The sequence below is a fragment of the Lithobates pipiens genome, unplaced genomic scaffold, assembly GCF_037356315.1.
Source record: "Lithobates pipiens isolate NorthernLeopardFrog02 unplaced genomic scaffold, aLitPip1_a1.2 Scaffold_1, whole genome shotgun sequence".
Classification (NCBI taxonomy): domain Eukaryota; kingdom Metazoa; phylum Chordata; class Amphibia; order Anura; family Ranidae; genus Lithobates; species Lithobates pipiens.
This window is the reverse complement of record NW_027507685.1, coordinates 164,010,586-164,032,798: the sequence shown is the minus strand read 5'-3', so window position 1 is coordinate 164,032,798 and position 22,213 is coordinate 164,010,586. Positions and strand designations below refer to the sequence as shown.

Here is a 22,213-nt window from a genome sequence, read left to right as displayed (position 1 = left end):
TCAGTTAATCAGGTAGGTCAGTACTATTGTAGGAAGGGAAGGGACTCAGGGAGTGCGCAGGTTAGGAGACGTAAATTACTTGCCTTGTCCCAGGTGCTGCCAACCCACGCTACGCCACTGCCGGAATGGAATTGACAGAGTGAGCAAACCCCGCTATAATGCTAGCGCTTGCTCTGCCTCCAGCTCCACCCGAGACTCTGGTCACTGGTTGCTATAGACCGCCTGGCATCTACCAAGCAGTGACCTCACAGCCACGACTCTGCCCAGAGTGCAAAGCGGAGGAGAAGTTAACTTTCTCCTACTCTGCTCCTAACACTCTACACGTGCCGGACGAGGCTGTCAGCGGGGGCAGCCCCAAAGACACTAATCCACCAACACTGCAGTCAGTCAGGGTTACCATCTCCACAGCTCTGCCCTTGGATGTCTCTCTGCCTCATACTGCAGAGCAGACCGAATCCGCCTCCCCCTCCTTGGGTATATACAAGTACATGGAGAGGGAAGAGGGACACTGCTGTGCATTCCTGGTGCTAATCTGAGATTTCTAAGCCTATATTAGGTGTATATAGATGGACAGAGGTGGGACAGGGATAGTGATCAGCAAAAGGGTAAAAAGTTGCCCCCAGCTGGGGGGAGTTCTCTACTTAGTGGGGAGTCTGTACTGTGGGGGGGGGGGGGGTCTGTACTTAGGGGGGGTTTATGAGGGAGGGGGTCAGTACTGAAGGGGGTCTATAATGAGGGAGGAGGGTCTGTATTTAGTAGGGGGGTCTATAATGAGGGACGGGGGTCAGTACTGAAGGGGATCTATACTGATGGAGAAGGGGTATGTATTTAGTGGGGGGTCTATACTGAGGGGGGAGTCTATACTGAGGGAGGGGAGTCTATACTTGGTGGAGGGGGGTCTTTACTGAGGGGGTATATACTTAGTGGATAGGGGGGTCCGTACTGAGGGAGCGTGTCTATAGTTAGTGGGGGAGGGTCCATACTGAGGGAGGGGCCTATAGTTAGTGGGGGGGTCTGTACTGAGGGAGGAGGCCTATAGTTAATGGAGGGGGTCCGTAATGAGGGAGGGGGTCTATAGTTAGTGGGGGGGTCTGTACTGAGGGAGGAGGCCTATAGTTAATGGAGGGGGTCCGTAATGAGGGAGGGGGTCTATAGTTAGTGGGGGGGTCTGTACTGAGGAATAGTGATGGACGAACTTCCGACGGGACGTTACGCGAACCACGAAGGCGGCCAAAAGTTTGCGAACCGCAAAGTTTGCTGCCGACCCCATTGACTTTAATGGCAAGCGAACCTTAAAAACCTCCTGGTCATATTTTCAGCCACAAAATACTTACTAGCTGTGCACACACAGTCCCACAACATGGACACTGACATAACAAAAGTATTAAGTGAATCTGGGATCGACAATCACAACGATTCTTTTTTTTATCTGTGAAATGTTGACAATTCAGGAGCTCATTAAGGCCATGGAGGAGAGGCAAGGTCAGGCCAGGCTATGAAGGGGGTGCAGGAGATGATCAGTGCCACAGTCAGGGCAGCGCAGCCTTGTGCCAGTGTCCCAGTGTGCCAACCTGTGCTTGAGCCCCTCCCTCTGCCTGGCCCTTACCCCCACCTATGCAGGGCTCCACTGCGGTGGTCCGGAGGTGCCAGTCCAGTGCTGATCTTCAGCCATGGTGCTGGCACTGCCTGCTGATTGGCTTCTCCGCTGCTATCTTCCTCACTGTCTGAAACCAGCACCGATATAGAGACTGAGCACTGACACCAGCACCGAGATAGAGAGCACTGAGACCACACCAGCACCGAGATGGAGAGCACTGACACCAGCACCGTGACAGAGAGCACTGAGACCAGCACCGTGATGGAGAGCACTGAGACCAGCACCGTGATGGAGAGCACTGACACCAGCACCGCGATGGAGAGCACTGACACCAGCACCGTGATGGAGAGCACTGACACCAGCACCGTGATGGAGAGCACTGACACCAGCACCGTGATGGAGAGCACTGACACCAGCACAGTGATGGAGAGCACTGACACCAGCACAGTGATGGAGAGCACTGACACCAGCACAGTGATAGAGAGCACTGACACCAGCACCGTGATAGAGAGCACTGACACCAGCACCGTGATAGAGAGCACTGACACCAGCACCGTGATAGAGAGCACTGACACCACACCAGCACCGTGATAGAGAGCACTGACACCACACCAGCACCGTGATAGAGAGCACTGAGACCACACCAGTACCGTGATAGAGAGCACTGAGACCACACCAGTACCGAGATGGAGAGCACTAAGACCAGCACCGTGATAGAGAGCACTGACACCACACCAGCACCGTGATAGAGAGCACTGACACCACACCAGTACCGTGATAGAGAGCACTGAGACCACACCAGTACCGAGATGGAGAGCACTGACACCAGCACCGTGATAGAGAGCACTGACACCAGCACCATGATAGAGAGCACCGACACCAGCACCATGATAGAGAGCACCGACACCAGCACCGTGATAGAGAGCACTGAGACCACACCAGTACCGAGATAGAGAGCACTGAGACCACACCAGTACCGAGATGGAGAGCACTGACACCAGCACCGTGATAGAGAGCACTGACACCAGCACCGTGATAGAGAGCACTGACACCAGCACCGTGATAGAGAGCACTGACACCAGCACCGAGATAGAGAGCACTGAGACCACACCAGCACTGTGATAGAGAGCACTGAGACCACACCAGCACTGTGATAGAGAGCACTGAGACCACACCAGCACCATGATAGAGAGCACTGAGACCACACCAGCACCGAGATAGAGAGCACTGACCCCACACCAACATCGTGATAGAGGGCACTGAGACCACACCAGCACTGAGATAGAGAACACTGACACCAGCACCAAGAGAGAGAGAGAGCACTGACACCAGCACCAAGAGAGAGAGAGCACTGACACCAGCACCGAGATAGAGAGCACTGGCAGCAGCAATGATACCAGCAACTCGCTGCGGGACCCAAAAATATGATACCGCTCAACCTCTTCAAACAGGAGGGTACGGGCATATACTACGGTGTGCTTTTTTTGTACAAGGAAGTGAGCCAAAGGTAGAAAAAAGGTCAGTGTGCTCGATTAAATAAATTGTTATAGAGTTATGTATATACATGGTCTACTGGTCACATATGTTGAATTCCTCCGAGATCCATGCCTCATTCATTTTTATAAATGTGAGGTAGTCAGCACTGTCGTGAGCTAGGCGAATGCGCTTATCGGTCATGATCCCCCCTGCTGCGCTGAACGTCCTTTGGGACAGGACACTGGGGGAGGGGCAAGCCAACAGTTCCATTGCAAATTGGGCAAGCTCTGGCCAGAGGTCAAGCCTGCCCACCCAGTAGTCCAGGGGTTCATCACTTCTCAGAGCGTCCACATCGACCGTTAACGCGATGTAGTCAGACACCTGTTGGTCTAGGCGTTCCCTGATGCTGGATCCGGATGACCTCATATCAGAAGTCACCAACACATCTTCAAACCGCCCTCTTCTTGCAGGCGCTGTTGGATTGGTACCCACAACTCTTTCTCTGGGAGTGGGAATTCCTGCTCTGCCAGCGCACGCAAAAGCAGAATGCAGCATTTCTCGAAGCAAGGCCTGGAAGTGCTCCATTCTGACAGCTTTCTGTGATGGTGGTAACATTTCCGCCATTTTGTGTTTGTACCGGGGGTCTAAGTACGTTGCCACCCAGTACTGGTCCTTGACCTTTATGCTTTTTATACGGAGGTCCCTGTTAAAACACTGGATCATGAAGGCCCCCATTTGTACTAAATTGGAAGCGGTGTGGTGGCCTGGCTCCTGCTCATCTTCCAGGATAATGTCGTCCTCCTCGTTCTCCTCTCCCCATTCACGCACAACAACAGGGATCCCAGAAAGGTTTAAAGCATTCTCTTCTTGATCCTCCTCATCCGCCCCGGCACCATCCTCCTCTGACTCCTCTTCAGACACCTGTTGTTGACTTGTCTCAGATAGAGTAGCCCCCCCTGGGAATTCATCCAGCATTGCGACTTCCTCATCTTCCTGCTCCTGTCATCCACGGCTTGATCAATGACACAACGCAATGCACGCTCCATAAAGAAGGCATAAGATACGATGTCACTGATGGCGCCATGGCTGCGACTGACCAGTTTTGTGATCTCATCAAACGCCCACAGAAGTCTGCATGCATCGATCATGAGCAGCCACTGGCGCAGTGAAAAAAAAACAAGCTCCCAGAACCTGTTCTGCCGCAGAGTTCGTACAGGTAGTCGTTAACTGCATGTTTTTGCTGGAGCAGCCTATCAAGCATATAGAAGGTTGAGTTCCATCGCATCGAGCAATCGCAAATAAGACGTCTGACCGGCAGATTGTGTCGCCAATGAATGTCAGCAAGGCGAGCCATGGCCGTGTAAGATCTTCTGAAATTGACAGATATTTTCCTTGCCTCCTGCAAGCTGTCCTGGACCCCAGGGTTTTTGACAACGAATCGCTGCACGACCAAGTTTAAGACGTGTGCCATGCATGGCATGTGTGTAATTTTGCCCTGTTTCAATGCGCTAAGCAGATTGGCCCCGTTGTCACACACCACTTTACCAACTGTCAAATTGAGCGGTGTTAGCCACTGATCTGCCTGTGAACGCAAAGCTGAAAGGAGTGCAGGGCCTGTGTGGCTCTTGGCTTCCAGGCACAACAGACGCAGCACAGCATGGCAACGTCTCCCCTGGCATGTCGAATAGGTTCTGGGGATCTTGGGCGGCGCAGCGGAAGAGACGCTAGCAGCGGAAAAGGAGGAGTCAGCCGAGGAGGAGAGGGAGGAGGATGGAGTAGGAGGATGAGAAGAAGAGCCAGGCCTGCATGCAATCCGTGGGGTTAAAACCAAATCTACACGGGTGCCACGGGTTACATGCTTGACAGCCGTGTCTGTGGTCAGATGTATCTTGGCACCGACACTGTGTGCCAGAGATACATTCACTTGCCGCTGAACATGGCCATATAGCTCTGGGATGCCCTTCTGTGAGAAATACTTCCTTCCTGGGACCTTCCATTGTGGTGTTCCAATGGCCACAAATTTCTGAAAGGCCTCCGAGTCCACCAGTTTATAAGGCAGTAGTTGGCGGGCTATCAGTTCTGACAAGCCAGCCGTCAACCGTTGGGCAAGAGGATTATCCGGCGTGATCATTTTTTACGCTTGAACATTTGGCCCACGGAAGCCTGACTTTTTCCAGAAAAACGTGAGGACGGCATGGTGGAAGGTGGAGTGGAGGACAATTGTGAGGAGAGAGGAGAAGGAGAAGTAGAAGACGAGGCTGGACAGTGAGAGCCTGCAGTGTGGCTTTGTGGGTTCCGTTGCTCCCACATGGCAGCTCATGTGCCTTCTTAAGGCGGTCGTCCCTAGGTGAGTGTTGGGCTTACCGCGACTTATGCGCTGTCTGTAAAGGCTGCAGATGGCAACACTATTGTCAGCAGCGGACACGTTAAAAAAAGCCCACACTGCGGAGCCATGTGCCGGCGTCCTGGGAGCGCCAGATGTGACCGTACAAGGTTGATACCTCGCTCCTGATACATTAGCAGTCTGGTTTGTCCCTCCTGTGCAATCTAAATTCCACGTGCTTCTCCTCCCTATCTGCTGATCCATATCTCCCTCTGAACTCCCCTTCTCTTCCTCTCTTGTGGGCACCCACGTGACATCACTAGACACGTCATCGACGTCACCTTCCCCACCGCTATAATTAGAGATCTCGGAGTAGGCAGCAACACCGGGGACCAACCTCCTCCTTGGGCTGATCTGGGTACTGTCGTCAGACTGCTGAGTGGCAGTTGTTGCTACCTCCTCTTCTTGATCTAATGCCAAGAGTGGCTGCGCATCGGAAATGTCTTGTGATGGATCGGAAAATAATTTATTTGACTCAAGCGGAGGGTATATGGTGGTGGTGGTGTTGGTGGTAGTGTCTTTGGGGGTGCACACAGCAGAGAGTGAAGAGGGTGCAGATCGAGAGGATGAGGAGGGTGCAGAAGAGTAATGCTGAGTGAGCTACTCAACCAAGTCTGGTGCGTCCTTTGACGTAATCGAAAGCACCTTCTGCAATTTTCCACTTTGGCTCAAGCCTGTTGCTCCTGCCCTACCCCTACCACCCCTGCGGAAGGGCCTGCCTCTTCCTCTGCCTGTCATTTTTTAAATGACCCTGTGACAAAAGTCTCCTGAGAAGTGCAGTATATGTGGAAGAAGGTATATAACACCCTGCTTCAATCTGTCGTTTTGGGGGCCACTGGTCTATCACACCAGTTATAATACTTTTTTCTAATTGCATTTATCACTCTTTGTAGTATCGCCGCAGAACCGCTCAGCAGTCACAATACTGCACAGTGGAAATGCACTATACTTTCTATATTTGAGTATATTGAGTTAAGTATTTTATACGTGTATTACACCCCTATGTACTGCACACCAAATAGTACATCTATACCAGTCCTTAAAAGGACCTTTGTGGACCTAATAGTAGCTAGCCAGTAGCTAGTGAGTTGCAGACTGTCCCTGCTCCAAACACCAAACTGTCCCTCCCTACACTGAGAAACAACAGCTGCAGAATCATTCAGCATCACTGCATATGGTGCACTATAATATGCTTTCTATATTTTGAAAGAAAGTATATTATACGTCTATTACAACCCTATATACTGTACACCTATACCAGTCCTTAAAAGGACCTTTGTGGACCTAGTAGCTAGTGAATTGCAGACTGTCCCTGCTCCAAGCACCAAACTGTCCCTCAGTCCCTACACTGATAAAGGACAGCTGCAGAATCGGTCAGCACTCAGCAGCACAGCAGTGCACCATAATATACTTTCTATATTTAAAAGAAAGTATATTATACGTGTATTACAACCCTTTATACAGTACACCTATACCAGTCCTTAAAAGGACTTTTGTGGACCTAATAGTAATAGCTAGCTAGTGATTAGACTGACTGTCCCTGCTCCACACAGCATCCTTTCCCTACACTGACAAAAGACAGAATGTAAAATGGCCGCCAGATCAGGTAGGGGGTATGTCCATATGCTGAAATGTCTCAATTGGCTGTCCTCAGTGTCCTGTACCCCATGATGGATGTGTCATGGGTCAAAGTTCTTCACAATGTAAACTAATATGGCCGCCGTGAAAAGCGCTAGAAGTCTGCCGGTTTGACGAATCGCGAACAAGCAAAGTTCTCCGTGAACCGACCGCCGGGCGAACCGCAAGGCCATTCCAGATACACCCAAAACACATCCAAAGTATGCAAAGCAAATTCTTTGGGATGAGCCGGCTTGGGACACAAGGACGGCAACACAATGTCCTCATTCAAATGGAAGTCAGAGACAACCTTGGGTAAAAATGATGGACACGGACGAAGAACCACTTTATCCATATGGAGTACTAAATAGGGAGTACGACAGGATAATGCTGCCAACTCCGAAACCCTGCGGGCCAAGGTAATAGCCACCAGGAATGCCACCTTCTGGGACAGTGTAGGTAAGGGAATCTCCTGAATACTCTTGAATGGAGGTTTCTGGAGAACCGATAGCACCAAGTTTATATCCCATGGCAGCCAAAGAGACCGTACAGATGGAGCCACATGCCGGACTCCTTAAATTAAGGTACAAACTAAAGGGTGAGTGGCTAAGGGCCACTGAAAGAAGACTACTAAGGCAGACACCTGGCCATTGATGGTGCTCAAAGCCAAGTTCTGCTCAACTCCCTATTGAAGAAAAGCTAAGATCCGAGCCACAGAAAAGGATCGAGGATGAATACCAACCAACTCCCACCAAGAAATGTATGCTTTCCACGTACGATGGTATATCTTACTAGAAGTCAACTTCCTCTCCTTCACCATAGTAGGGATCACTGATCCCGACAGACCTCTATCTCTAAGTACCTGGCTTTCAATGGCTAGGCCATTAAAACCAGTTACTGTAAAGCAGGATGGAAGCTCAGCCCTCTGTATAACTGGTCCTCTTCTAGAGAGGCAGCTTCCAAGGGATGTTTACAGCCACCAGAAACCTTTCGCCCTCGGTCCTTCATAGGCACCACAGAAGAGGAAGGCATTGTCTCCGCAGTGACACTAGGGTGACTGCAGAGTCTACCAGAGGAACTCGTGAGGTTGCCACGAGCCTCAGTTACTTCCACTTGAACTGAACCTGCTGAAAGGGCCGACATTTGAGAAGAAAAACTACTGACCTGGTCAGCATTCACTCCAGATTCAGACCCAGGTAGCCCAATTTCCTGGACAGGGCTAGAGGGGACCTTGGGTATTTTGGACATCACCCGAACCTTTAGAGGAATTATACCCACAGAAGGAGACACAGGGCCCACCGAAGTGGACAAATTCTGTCCCCCTTCTTTGGTACCCCAAAATGTTCAGTTTGTGGACCCCCTTGATGCTCATGAAGGAGGGGTCCATGAATCTGGAAACCAGCGAAGATGTCCCCCCACCCCAGCAAGGGTGAAGGCAGACCTTCATGCTGAAGCAGTCTTGTCAGTGGATCCAGAGAAGCCTGCTCTAGGCTTACCAGACCAAAATTGCTTGGAACTTCCCGGGACTACTTGAGAGATCTGTTTCCTTTAGCTGCAGTCCTGGAAACCCAGAATCATTTCTTCTGGGCTGAGAAGGAAGGCCTCCGTCTGCATCGAGGCTCCTTCCCTTTCCTAGATTGAGGCAGGAAGGTACTCTTTCCCCTGTGACACCCTTAATGATGTCATCCTGGGTAGCCCCAAACAGGTGTTCGCCTTCAAAGGGCAGATCAATGAGAGCTTTTTTAGAGGCTTGGTCTGCAGACCAATTCTTAAGCCACAACACACGTCTAATCTCCACCACTGAAATAGAAAGCTTGGACAGCACGGGAGCTGCATCACAAATATACTGTAGCCCATGGCCCAACTGGTACTCTAAATCATCATAAGCACTGGGAACCTGCTCACTACCTAGACCCTGGTGCAAAAGCTTGGCCCATTGAGTTAGGGTCTGTACACCAGGGCCGAGGCCAAGATTGGATGCAATGCTGACCCAGCCATATTAAACATGCTGCATGCCACAGCCTCCGCTTTCCTGTCAGCCGGGTCCTTAAAGGATGGGGATTCCTCTACTGGGATCATGGTTGCTCTATTCAACCTGGAAACAGGAGGGTCCACCACTGGTGGGGTAGTCCACTTTTTTAAAAGTGATTCTTCAAAAGGGTAGTGTACTAAGAAACATTTGGGGACCACAAAGTGTGATTTTGGTTGGTCCCATTCGATATAGGTAAACCTATTAAAATAAGGCAGATAAGGAAACACCCTTGGTGTGCAAGGTGAACTTATGCGTATCAAAGGACACAGCCATGTCTGTGGCCCTGTCAGCTGCTCCTCCCATCTTTAGAGTCTCCTGCACCACAGTAACACTTTTTTACTTGCTGCTGAGACCGCAGAGGACTCATCCTCACTATCGGACGGGTCAGGGGACAAGATATTAAACCCCCCTGCATGGGCCATGTCCCCGGCGGTATCAGGCTCAGAATCATGAGGGGATCAGTGGGTGAGATGTGACCCAAAGCTCCATAAGGAAGAAGACCCTGTAGTATAAAGGAACTTTGGCACCACTAAGGTACACACCAATAACCAGGCTACCTATTAGCAGAGAGAGAGAGACCCCCGAAGTCTCACCCTACCAAACGGAGGAGCACAGCAATTTGGACCCAGAAACACCAAACCCGGCATCCATTTCATATATCCCGGGACAGGAAGAGAAGAAGAGGGGAGGAAAAGGAGGAGCTCTGGCATCTCCACGAGGTTCTGGCCATCTCTAGTGTCTAGACTAAGGAAAAATGGCCCCAAACTGCACACTACCTCCCACTGCACACACAGCAGGGCATGCACCTAGGGGTCTCCACTGCACCCTCTGCACTGGAACCCCCTCCCATACTGCCAGGTCAGGACACACCACCCAGAAGGGAAATGGCAGGGGAGACCCCTAGGGATCTCTGCTGCCTGCCCTAGGATTCCCTCCAATCCGTGGAGGAGGGGGAAGCCCAGTTTAACCAGGGGACTTTAGGATGGGAGGAGGGATCCTGCAGGCAGGTCCGACCATCCCTGGAGGGTCCACCCCAAACCACACAAAGGGGGAAAGGGGAACTGTACTTACTGATCCATGGTGCAGGCGACCCTCCAGACAGAACTCTTCGCCACCGAAGTGGGGGCTGTCAGCTGAGGGACTGCTGTGACTTGGACCAGAGCCCATTCATATGCGACTCTGCGAGACATTTAACTCGCAGGCCAGCCTCTGTCCGTTGAAGCTATGTCATGGCTGACCTAGCGCGTAGCTGCGGTCTGCACACACTCACTGGCTGGACTGGGGAGACCACTGGATCTAGACTATCCAACTCGTCACCCAGCCCGACAGTTGATCTGCCAGGAGAAAATGCATAGAAAAAAAGAGAGACAAAAAGTAAAATTTGCAAGGACCAAAAGATCCCAGCAAGGAGCTAGGTCCTTACTCCTGACTAGACAGAAAAAAATTAATACCTAGAGCGGGGGGGGGGGGAGTTATATACTGACTGAGGACAGCCCATGATTGTTATTTTGTTCTGCCTAGTTCTACTCCTGTAGAGGCGATATAACCCAGTGGTAATGGTCAAGATTAAGGAGGCACTGTGTCAGTCGCTGAATGAAAAAGAAACACAAATTTAAACCAGCTTAGATACCATCAATAGGCACAACAAATAATGAAATTTAAACAACAATTCTGGTCACATCACTGCTATTTAGAGCCTAATCCCTGGGGTCTGAGGAGAAAAGGTAGAGACTCCTTGTAAGGATCAGCAGTGTTTGCTGTTCAAAATAAAGAAGCTCTTTCACTCCATGGATATAGCAGCAATGCCATATGCCTAAAAGTCTCATATGCTTTAAATGATCAAAAAATTTATTAAAATCAAGGAAAGCAAAAGCAGCATACTTCAGTTTGTAAAACTGCTTTTTTTCCAAATAGTCCAAACTAATTACACCCTAAAAAGATGAGTCCAAAATTAAGCTTTCTCCCCTCTGTTTCCTTAGGATATGACAGGTGTATAGATATTTAGATCCTTCACCACACCTTGTGATACCACTCCCCTCAAATTTTGCACTAACCGGATCTATCATATATATATATACGCCTTTTAGTCATGTCTTTCGCCTTATCAAGTCACTCAAGATCGGGATCTTCAGTATCTAATGACAAAGGGAATCAGGCCTCTTAGCGTATTCCATCGTTATAGCCCCTTCATCAACATGCAGAGATCCATAAAATTGCATACAGAGATTCATCCTTCAATACTTCAGCAAGCCTGTCTCCAAACCCACACAGGTGCAAACATCAGAAGTCCTTGCCAGGTCATATGGCTGTAGGTGTGAATAGAGGGATTTTGGACATTCCTGGAGTTTCCCTGTCTATAGCATGTGCCAAAGTGCAGACTCACATTGGCCAGTCTAAAAAATGTATTTACAGGTGTGCAAGCACAGTATCCTGAAGTTCTCATCTTAAATGGAGAAATGCAAACTGACCACATCAGGATGGTTCTGCTTCCATGCTTAACATGGTCAGTAAGAAACAGGAAGGGAGTATTAAAGAAAAGGCCTGGCAGGAACACCGGGTATAGACTGTGTTTCGGTGCTCTTATCTGCACAAGAGGGATTCCTATGTGTATTATAAGGAACAAAGGAATGTAGTACCAAGTATTTAAAATAAGGTTGACGTACAATTTATGTTAAAAGAAAAGGCAAGAATGTAACAACATATAATAGCTATTTTTTAAAGGAAGAAAAAAAAAAGAAAAAAAAAAATATATATATATATATATATATATATATATATATATATAATCAGTGATGGCGAACCTTGGCACCCCAGATGTTTTGGAACTACATTTCCCATGATGCTCCACTACACTGCAGAGTGCATGAGCATCATGGGAAATGTAGTTCCAAAACATCTGGGGTGCCAAGGTTCGCCATCACTGATATATATATATATATATATATATATGATTTTTTTTTAAATCATAGAACTATACAGTACAGTATAGTAAATGTATGTATTGTCGAAGATGAAAACAACATAATAATCAATAAAGATCAATTTTTGATGAAAAAAAGGTGAAATTGGGTAAAATAAATCTGTCTAGAAACATATATTTATGGAATGATTTGTAAAGATGAAAAAACACATACACTTGCAGTTAAGGTAATTAAAACTTTCTCTTAATATGGCTTTGTTTGCCAAGGTCATATTTAAGAGTATACACTCTTTTATTTTAGAAGTCAATGCAGCTTGGTCTCTTTGCTGCCTATACAAAATGCAAATACTGTGCATCAACAGGTAGATGTTGAATAACAAATACATACCGTTAATATGAAAAGAACAGGACCCACGAATGCCCAGATTATGTCAGTCTGAATGTTTAGCCAGCAGTGACTGTCTGCCACATATTTATCTAAAGAGGTTGCCAAGGTCACAATTACAATAATGACTGGAAGACCTACAGCAGAAGAGATAAGATTTTTCATTAGTAGACAAGATTTGTAAAGACAGAGTAACCCTACTGTTCCGCATTAGAAACATACAATAAGGTTACAATCTAGTATCAGTTTTTTGACAATTTTAATTTTCAATTGAATTTGAATTGAAGTTAAATGTTCCTATTTTTGGAGTAAAATGTGAAAATTAGTGTTTTGTACATGTGAATGCATATATGTATTTTTTCTTAAATTTGAGTAATAATACTTACCAGTCTCACCAGCAATGACTTCAGTGATATTTGTTCTAGTTGAGAGAAATACTGGGCAAAGGATCTTTCACATCGAACAATTGGAAGTGTGTCAGATGCCTACATCCCCCACAGTGCAAAATGGTTTCACCAACTGGCCACAGTCCCTGTAGTTCTACAGGGCCACAGTGCAGGGGGAGTTGGGGTTGGACAGGAACGCATGCCTCCAGTGCACCCACAAGTGTGTGATGAGAAAGGGTCTTTGGCCAGGGTAAGAGAGCACAGATTGGAGTCTGGTGAAGCACACCATCCAAAAGACAACCTATAAATCGTCTTTTCTAAAAAAAAATACAGAGGGGAAACTTTTATCTTGTAACTATTATTTACTGTTACTATTATGTAGCTCTGGGCTGGGCTTTTTAACCACCTCCCACCCTTCTGAATAGACATTCAGGAATGTCCTACAGAAGGAGAGGGATCACGCGCGCTAGTGCCCATGCAGCGGCGCAATCGCGTTACGCTCTTGTCACCCGGACAGGGCCCATCTAAGATCGGCAGGAGAGCTCTATGACTGGTCCTCCTGATGACATGATGGCTGTGTCCAATCACAGCCATCATGTGATGTAAATAGAGAGCTGGTTGCTAGGTGATCAGCTCTCTTCTCCTCACATGGAAGTTGTCAGTGAGGAGAGCGGATCGCTGCAGTCGGCTGGTGATCAGTGAGTATGAGCTGTTTTTTACAAGTTTTTACACACTTATCATCGGCCCAGTGTCCCCACACAGTGTCCCCACACAATGTTCCCAAAATAGTGTCCCCACAAGAATGTCACCCCACACATGTCCCCGCACAATAAAACACCTGCCCCCACATATGTCCCAGTAAAATCATATGTCCCAATGATCATCTGCGCACATCTGTACACAATCATCTGCGTACATCTGTCATCACACAAACCAATTATTACACACGTATCAGTTTTTTTTTTTTTTTTTTACCAAAGACATGTAGCATATTACATTTGGGCTTAAATTTATGACATTTTATTTTATTGGATTTCTTTAAAATAGAAAATAATTTTTTTTACAAAATTTTTGCACTTTTTTGCTTATATTGCAAAAAATAAAAAAGTAAGTAGTGAATAAATACCTCTAAAATAAAGCTCTATTTGTGTGACCAAAATGATAAAAATGTAATTTGGCTACAGTGTTACATGACCGCGCAATTCTCCCTGAAAGTGCGGGAGTGCTGAAAGCTGAAAATTGGCCTGAGAAAGAAAGGAGTGAAAATGCCCAGTATTGACGTAGTTAAATGCTGCTTAACAGTTCTTAAAAATAAACAACAGCAAGTACATTTTTTCTGTTTTCTCCTGTGATGAACAGCTGGAGCAAGAGAGGAGGTTGGGCAGTGCCCTGATTGGCTGTTTTTACAGCTGAAGAGAACCTAGCAGTTGTAGGGGAGAAGTATATCTAATGGGCTGCCTGGGCCAAGCTGGCACCTGATTAGTTGCTGGCCATTTTAGGCTCTGCCCATCAACAGGAGAAGAGAGAGATCCACTGCTGGGTACAAATAGAGAGCCTCTGGCAGTGTTGCCAACCGTCAGTATTTTTACTAGCAGCCAGTAAAAAACAGGCAATTTTCTCCTGCCAGTAAATGCTAGTAAAGGTAAAAGGTTGCCAGTAAAAATATGGCTGTGATGCTCGGCTTGGTCTGGAGGCTGCTGAGACCATCCAAGTGCCTGCTACAGTGTGATCAGGCAACTCTGGCAGAGGCGGTGCCTGAGCATGTCGTGTGATGTCATGGTGCAATGGAGCCAAGCAGAGTGGCCAGAGCCTCGTTTACCAGTCTACGGTATGGAAGCAAGGCAGGTCGGGACCAGAACCGTCAGTGCTGTGTGGACTAGAATGGACTGGAGGGACCACTTGGCTTGAAGAGAGACTGTCACTGTAGTTCAGGAGGGGACCTGTTTTGTCTGTGAGGTCTCATCATCATCTGTGCTGCTGCACACTGCTGTCAGAGTCATTGTGATGTGAGAGTCAATTTTATTTGTGTGCCACCCATTCTATTTTCTTGCCCTCCTGTCCCTGAGCTACTTACTTACTATATGGAAAATAAAATAGGAAATATTTTTTTTGCCTCATTATCTACCTTAAATGGTATTGCTATTTGCATATTGTATTTGTTTGTCGCCTAAATACTCTAATTTGCACTTAAAACTGTAATTTTATAAATTTTGGAAATGCCAATAAAAACTTGGCTATGTTAGTAAATTTGGGGTGTTGTATCAGTAAATTTCAATCTGGTAGGGGGCAACACTGGCCTCTGGGGGCCAAGGGGAGAGATGACAGCTGGGGAATTGTGAAGAAGTGACTTCCCCCCATGGTACAGGAGGAGCTGTGTGTGTCCCAGTGAGTGTGGATAGAGACTAGGGCACATTATTGGAAGCTGCAGCTGCTTTGATCACTGCTGTGTGCAGCCTGGGCTGAAATCAATTAATGTTTTTTCAGTCATGCTGTGAGCAATATCCTATATAGGGAAAAGTGAAAGAGCCATGGATAGAGTAGGGGAGAGAGCTGCTGTGATAGAGGGAGCTGCAGAGACCAGGAGGTGTACTTTGCCAGGACCACATGGCTGTGGAACAAACCTGACAAGAACCCTGGACAGTTTACTAAGAGAGCTGCTCCTGAAACCTGCCTTGCCAAAGACTGTCTGCTTGTATGGAGAAAGCTACAATGTATTCTGCTGCTGTGGTTTGTGAATAAAACTACTGTTTTACAGACTGTAATGCGCGTACACGCCATTGGAATTATGGTCGGAAAAAGGTCTGATGGTTTTCCCAACAGAATTTCACTCAAGCTGTCTTGCCTACACACGGTCACACCAAATTCTGACTGTCAAGAATGCGGTGACGTACAACACCTACGACGGGACTAGAAAAAGGAAGTTCAATAACCAGTAGCCAATAGCTTCCATCTCGTAGTTGAATCTGAGCATGCATGAGTATTTGTGCGTCAGAATTGCATACACACGATCGGAATTTCCAATAGAAAATTTTTCTGTCGGGAAAATTAAGAACATGCTCTCAAATTTTTGCTGGCAGGAATTCGGCCAGCTAAATTCCGATGGAGCATACACACGGTCGCATTTTCTGATGAAAAGCTCTCATCAGTCTTTTGCTGGCCGAAATTCCGATCGTGTGTACGTGGCATTACTGTTCCAAAGACTGTACTACTGATACAATGTCTGCTGTGTGCCTGATGTCTAGAGCAGCCTATTGCTCCTTTTTACTACTTCCTAGAGATGCTGCAGAATCTACACAGAATGGAGAGGTACTTTTTGCCTGATTTCATCACTCACCAGAAGAACTCAACCATAATTTCAAATTGGTGAAATGTAATTTGGCACTTTGTAATACTGCTGTTGAACAACATTGTTATGAGGGAACTGGAGCTAGAGTTGTCATCTTTTCTTCAAGCCAAACCCGAACACATTACTTTACTGGTTACTTTGGGAGCCAAAGCCTGGTCTGAATAATGTGTCCGGGTTTCATTCCACTTGAAACTCGGGCACATGATTCAAAACCTTGATTGTCTGGGTGAATCCCGGACAGGTGGCAACCCTAACTGGAGTTCTTAACTACCCTGGGATTACAAATACCTCCACTGGGGTAAAAACCTGCCACCGTAGGGGCCCCAACATTAGCAAGATTGTATTAGTATCCTACTGGCCAGTGTTAGACAGGGTCTGTGATTTAGTAGTTAGAATTAACTACCATTGATACCGTCTGGTTTCTGCTGGACCAGCCTCTGTCATTTACTTCAGCCTGGTGTTTCCTGAATGGAGAAAAAGACCAGCAAGATAATACTCTGACTTGGGTCAAATGTAAACCTGTATTGGTACTACTGTCACTCGTTGCTTAACCAATCTTTCCTTTCAAGTACTTTCATTTGTTAATAAAGTCAATTTAAAATACAGTATAGGGAAATCTGATGGTCTCAGGTCCAGTTAAGGGTGGGTCATCACAGGAGCAGGGCAGAACAGGCTCAAAACAATTCAGCAGCTCCTTTGTGGTTATCACTAAAATTTTATTAGTTATTTTTCTGCCTACCTTAACCTCTGTTTTTGTTTTTTCAGTCCCTTCTTGTCTGCTGCCCATATCAATCTAGGCCTTTACACTTAGGTCTGCCCAGAATACTGATCTACTGACTATCTCTTCCTACTGACTTATTTTTTTCTGCCTCAATCTCCTGTCTACATCATCATTGGACATTTTCTCTTAGGTATAGTTACAATCCCCAATTTGCTTAAAGATCTTTCTGATTTTCTATTTAACCTGCAAATAAAAATTTCAAAATCTAGTGCTTTAAACATCACGCTACCTCAAGAAATACTTAAACAATGTCAGGCTAACTTTACATTCAAGCGGAATAGAGACATGACCTTGGTATTCAACGACCTTCTACACTCTAAGATTTATACAACAAAAACTTTATTCCGCTAATTCAGAATGTACAACACAACTTGAAATCATGGTCCACTGGTCTTTTCTTGGTTTGGTAGAGCTGCGATTATGAAAACCAATGTTCTTCCCAGAATATTATATCCATTACAAACCATACCTATGAAATTACCATTAAACCTTTTCTCCATGTACTGAAGGGCCTGGTTAAACTTTATATGGGGCTCCACTCGCCAAAGATTAAGCTTCCAGAGATTGATGATTCTTAAATTATAAGGTGGTATAAGCCTTCCAGACATCCTGAAATACCACACAGCATGACAATTAGCAAGAATAAACGACTGGAAAATTCACTTCGGCATCAGAGTTTGGGTCCAGTTAGAACATGCTATGTCCCAAATCCCTCTACATTAACTTCCCTGGATTTCTCCCAAACACATCCCACTGACTTGCAGGAACCACCCATTAATCAATCCCACTTTATGACAGGCTTCCCAGAGGGGTTTCTAAACATAACATTTAGTTTACTCTAGGCTCCATGACACCACTTCGTCAAAACCCAGACTTCCCCCCCCAGGTATATCCACAACCTTTCTAGTAGATACATGGCCACATCCATATATACGTGCAAAACAATTTTATGAGAGAAGCCGTCTCATCCCTCTATCATCATTGTCCTCCTAGATGCTCAACCAATCGTTCCCACTATGGTCATATTTTCAATTGCGACACTTACTGGAAAGATCTCATCCTCGACCAGACTGGTCCCGACAAACTACACCTTTTGAATCAATGTGCCTAAAAACGGAACCCCAAAGGCATCTGATCTTCGACACATATTCTCTGTTATTAGAGAATCAGAATCCCAAATCAAATCTAGCCAGTCACAAATGGGAGCAAGACCTGTCCATTGATCCCTCAGAGATAGAATGTGAAAATATCTACACATACATTCATAAGGAGACGGTTAACGTCTTTGCACAAGAAAATGCGTTCAAAATAGTCTCCAGATGGTATAAGACCCCACTCAGACTACATAAAATATTGCCCAATCATCCTCCCAATGCTGGTGCTGTGCCAATAAATTGGGATTGCTTCTTCACATCTGGTGGTCATGCCCTCTCATATAACCATTTTGGAAAGAAGTACACAGACTCACAAACCAAATCACCACTCTCACCCTAGACTAATCTCCAGCCCAATTTCTTCTACACCATTTTACAATTTTGAAAGCAGTATACTTATGCTCGCTGGCCATACACATGGTAAAAGCAGCAAATATGTGCACATCTGCCAAATGGCGCTATTGAGACCCTCCGGCCATATCAGAGTGGGCTAGATGTATACAGAAAACTTCAGGAATGGAAGAACTCATTCATCAAGCAAATGATACCCCTTCCAAATTTAGGAAAATATGGCCATGCTGGCATCACTTTATCACTATTGATGATTATACCAAACTTATGGCTTAATCACTCACAAAAAGAGCTGACAGAAATGTGTTTATAGTTTAACTACAACAGAATATTGGTTATTATGTTTGACAAGCTATGTCTTCTGCATATCTCTCTAACAAGATCATAATATTTTTGTTATGTTCCTTCTGTTCCTTTAGAGGCTGTGTCTGCAACACTGTGACTTTATTTATCCACCTTTTATAACTTTATAAACACTTCTATTGAGAAAAAAAAGTCTATATGAAAATACAAGTTGTTTTGAAAGCAGTATTGAAGGGCATACTAATGAGGTGAACATCAGAATCCATGAGTCCACAGGAGCAAACCATGAGTCCCACTGATTTATTTAGGCTCTTTTGTTCCCTAAGTTATGCACCCATAGCTGTCCCCATACCTTCCTGTTTTATATTGCACAGAATTTTGAAGCTAGGCAGAACGTTTCTTTCCTTCTAAAATCGGGCCTGAACCGATGGCAGCTGCCACATTGAAGCTGAATCAGCTTCTCACTACCATAATGATCTTGAATCATTTTGTCACCCCCATATTGACCCTGAACCAGCTCTTCACCAACCAGAGCCTTGGTTGGGGGAATCTGGCTGTGCCAGTATGAGAGTACTTGAAGCAGTATAAAGAACCTGAATGCTATGTAGCCAGTTGTGCTGTAGGTCAGGGTCCACCCACCCGGGAGCCTAAGGAGAAGCTGGCAGGCCATTTTTAGGAAGTCACAGCCTACCAGTTTGCGGAAGAAGAGATTCCAACTATATGCCTTTGCAAAGCTTTATGGTCAGAAGCCAGGACCTGAACAAGGACATTTTGGTCACCCAATTCAGTTTTATTTTTCACAATTTCTACAGAGATACTTAAAGGACATGCATGGTTTGAGTCAGGGGAAATGGGCACACAGTATGGGCAACAGATGTTTTCAAGTGTGTAACAGATCAAGGTCTAGTTCTTAACTAAACCAGTTTTCACACAGTAAGAAGCAGGGCCCTCAGCTTCAGCAGCAGCAAACACTATTACAGTCTCAGTATCCTCAGCAGAAATTAGTCCTCCAAGCCAATATCTGACTTCTTTGTCCCAGTGTCCTTCCAGCCACCCCCTGCAGCCCAATGTCATCATAAAACAGCTGTTTCAATTTCTTACACCTTATAGTCAGCAATGGCAACTGGGTTCTCTCACTCAGCAGCAAATAACTCAAGATCATTATCTGATTTCTCTGTCCGTTTCTTCTAGCAAGCCTATACAGCCTAATTTAAGCCTAATTTAATTAAACTGAAGCAGTACCCTTCTCTTTTACCATACATACAGAAACAGCAGTTGGGTCCCCCCACCGGTTTGCAAAGTCAGTTATCATATATTCAACATGATCCACTTGACTTTATTGAAGTAAGGATTGTCCTCATCCTTTTCAGTATCAGGTGCACAGCAGGGGAGTACCTATTTTAAGCACTGCACCCATCTGCCACCGCAGAGGACAGAGGTACGGTGGGCAAGAAGAAGATTTAAACCAAATATTCCCTCTATTATCATAAAGAATGTGAGATCTTTGGCAAATAAGATAGATGAGCTAATGGTGTTAGCTCAAAGTGAATGTCAGTTTTGTTAATGTAGCATTATCGTTTTTTCAGAAACATGGCTGCACAGAGATATTCCCGATCACAATGTTACAATACATAGTTTGCAGATTGTTAGAGCAGACAGGGACTGCACAAGGAATAGTAAGGGAGTAGAGCTTGTTATTTTTGTAAGCAATAGATTGTGCAACCCTGGTCACATAAGTATTAAGGAAAGTGTTTGCTGCTCAGAATTTTTAGTTGTAGAGCTTCGGCCTTATTACTTGCCCAGGGAGATTTCACTTCACTATTCCACCTTCTGTCAACCCAAAGTTGGCAAGTGATGCCATCAATAATGTTATTTCAAAACTTCAAACTAAGCATGTCAGTGCCCTTATCATGCTCTCAGGTGATTTTAATAATGCCACTATGAAGAAAACCTTGACTAACGTCACACAGTTTGTGAGCTGCCCAACAAGAAAGAATAAGACCCTGGATCTGCTGTATGTCAATGTTATGAATGCATATGAATGCAGCTCCTCTCTCTTCCACCTTTGGGCAGATCAGATCATAATTTGGTCTACCTTTAAGCCTTGTTATGTTCCCCTGGTTAAAAGACAACTTATAACTACCAGATTAGTGAAAGGGTCTGAGGAGTCGTTTGAGTAATTGCGGGGCTGTTTTGAGGGGACGGATTGGAATGCACTCTGTGAGCCACATGGAAAGGACATTGACGGGCTTACTGAGTGCATACCACATTATATTAATTTCTGTGTAGATTCTATTGTTCAAACAAGAATTGTTTATTGTTATTTAACCCTGGGTAACTAGGGAAATGATGGATATTCTTAGCTCCAAAAAGATGGCTTTTAGAGTGGGTAATAGGGAGGAGATAAAAATTATTCAGAGAGACCTGAGAAAAAAGATTAGAGAGGAGAGATATAAAAGAAAGTTTGAGTGAATATGCCAGCAAAACAAAGTGAGAGAGGTCTGGAGTGGCATGAGAGCCATTACAATTCTTAAGCCAGTCAGTAGAGGGACTGAGGGAGCTATAGAGAGGACAAATTACCTGAACAATTTTTTAAAATAAGGTTGTTTTGGAGGCCCTGGCTTTGACTCCCTCAGATTTAACACAAAGTTGTAGGAAAGCAGAGTTCAGACAAGTATCCACCACTTCTTATAATAGATGTCCTTCCTTCTTTAGTGTGTATTCTGATTCACTCTATTGAATACTTTAAAGTGGAGTTCCGCCTGCCCCTTTAAAAATTAAGTCAGCAGCTACACATACTGTAGCTGCTGAATTTTAACATTAGGACACTTACCTGTCCTGGAGTCCAGCGATGTCGGTACCACAGCTGATGTTTCCATCGACTGGTTGGGTGCTGCCGCTGTCTTTGCGGGTAAGGGAACCCAGCAGTGTAGCGTTTTGGCTTCACGACCGGGTCCCTACTGTGCATGCGCGAAGCTCGCTGCTCTCTATCACTGGCCCGGCTGAAGGAGAGGGAGGTGGAGGAGGACCAAGCTGCGGACGTAATTTGCAGAGGCCAGGTCTCCCGGAAGTGGGGACAGGGTACCTGTAAAAAACAGGTATCTGCTTCCCCAAAAGAAAAAGATGCCAAATGTGGCACCAGAGGGGGAGGAGGAGACAGATGAGCGGGTGGAACTCCGCTGTAAACATGTGTTCTTTTTATAAGAAAAACTTGACTCCTCCTTTGCGGGAAAGTGCATCAATGTCTTATACAGCTGATCAGATGAGTAGACAGTTGAGGGGACTTAAGGCAGGAAAATCAGCAGGCCCTGATGGTGTTAGCCCCAGGGTACTTAGGGCATGTGCAGACCAGTTTGGGGGTGTACATCAATGGGTTTTTAAAGAGGAACTCCAGCCGCCCTGCATATCTGCACATTTGAGCTACTCACCCATCCAATGGATCCAGCGTTGACCCACTGAGATCCTCTCAAGCCCGGCCCCAG

At 46.0% G+C, this 22,213-nt stretch overlaps 1 protein-coding gene across 4 annotated transcripts in view; it reads right to left on the bottom strand.

Annotated features, from left to right (window-relative positions):
* ADGRD2 (adhesion G protein-coupled receptor D2) overlaps positions 1-22,213 on the bottom strand; it is a 930,084-nt gene that overhangs the window by 466,725 nt on the left and 441,146 nt on the right. For all 4 annotated transcript variants that reach the window (XM_077478839.1, XM_077478840.1, XM_077478842.1 and 1 more), the window contains exon 18: positions 12,414-12,547. In XM_077478839.1, coding sequence (XP_077334965.1) covers positions 12,414-12,547 — 134 coding nt within the window. The remainder of the gene's footprint in view (positions 1-12,413; positions 12,548-22,213) is intronic.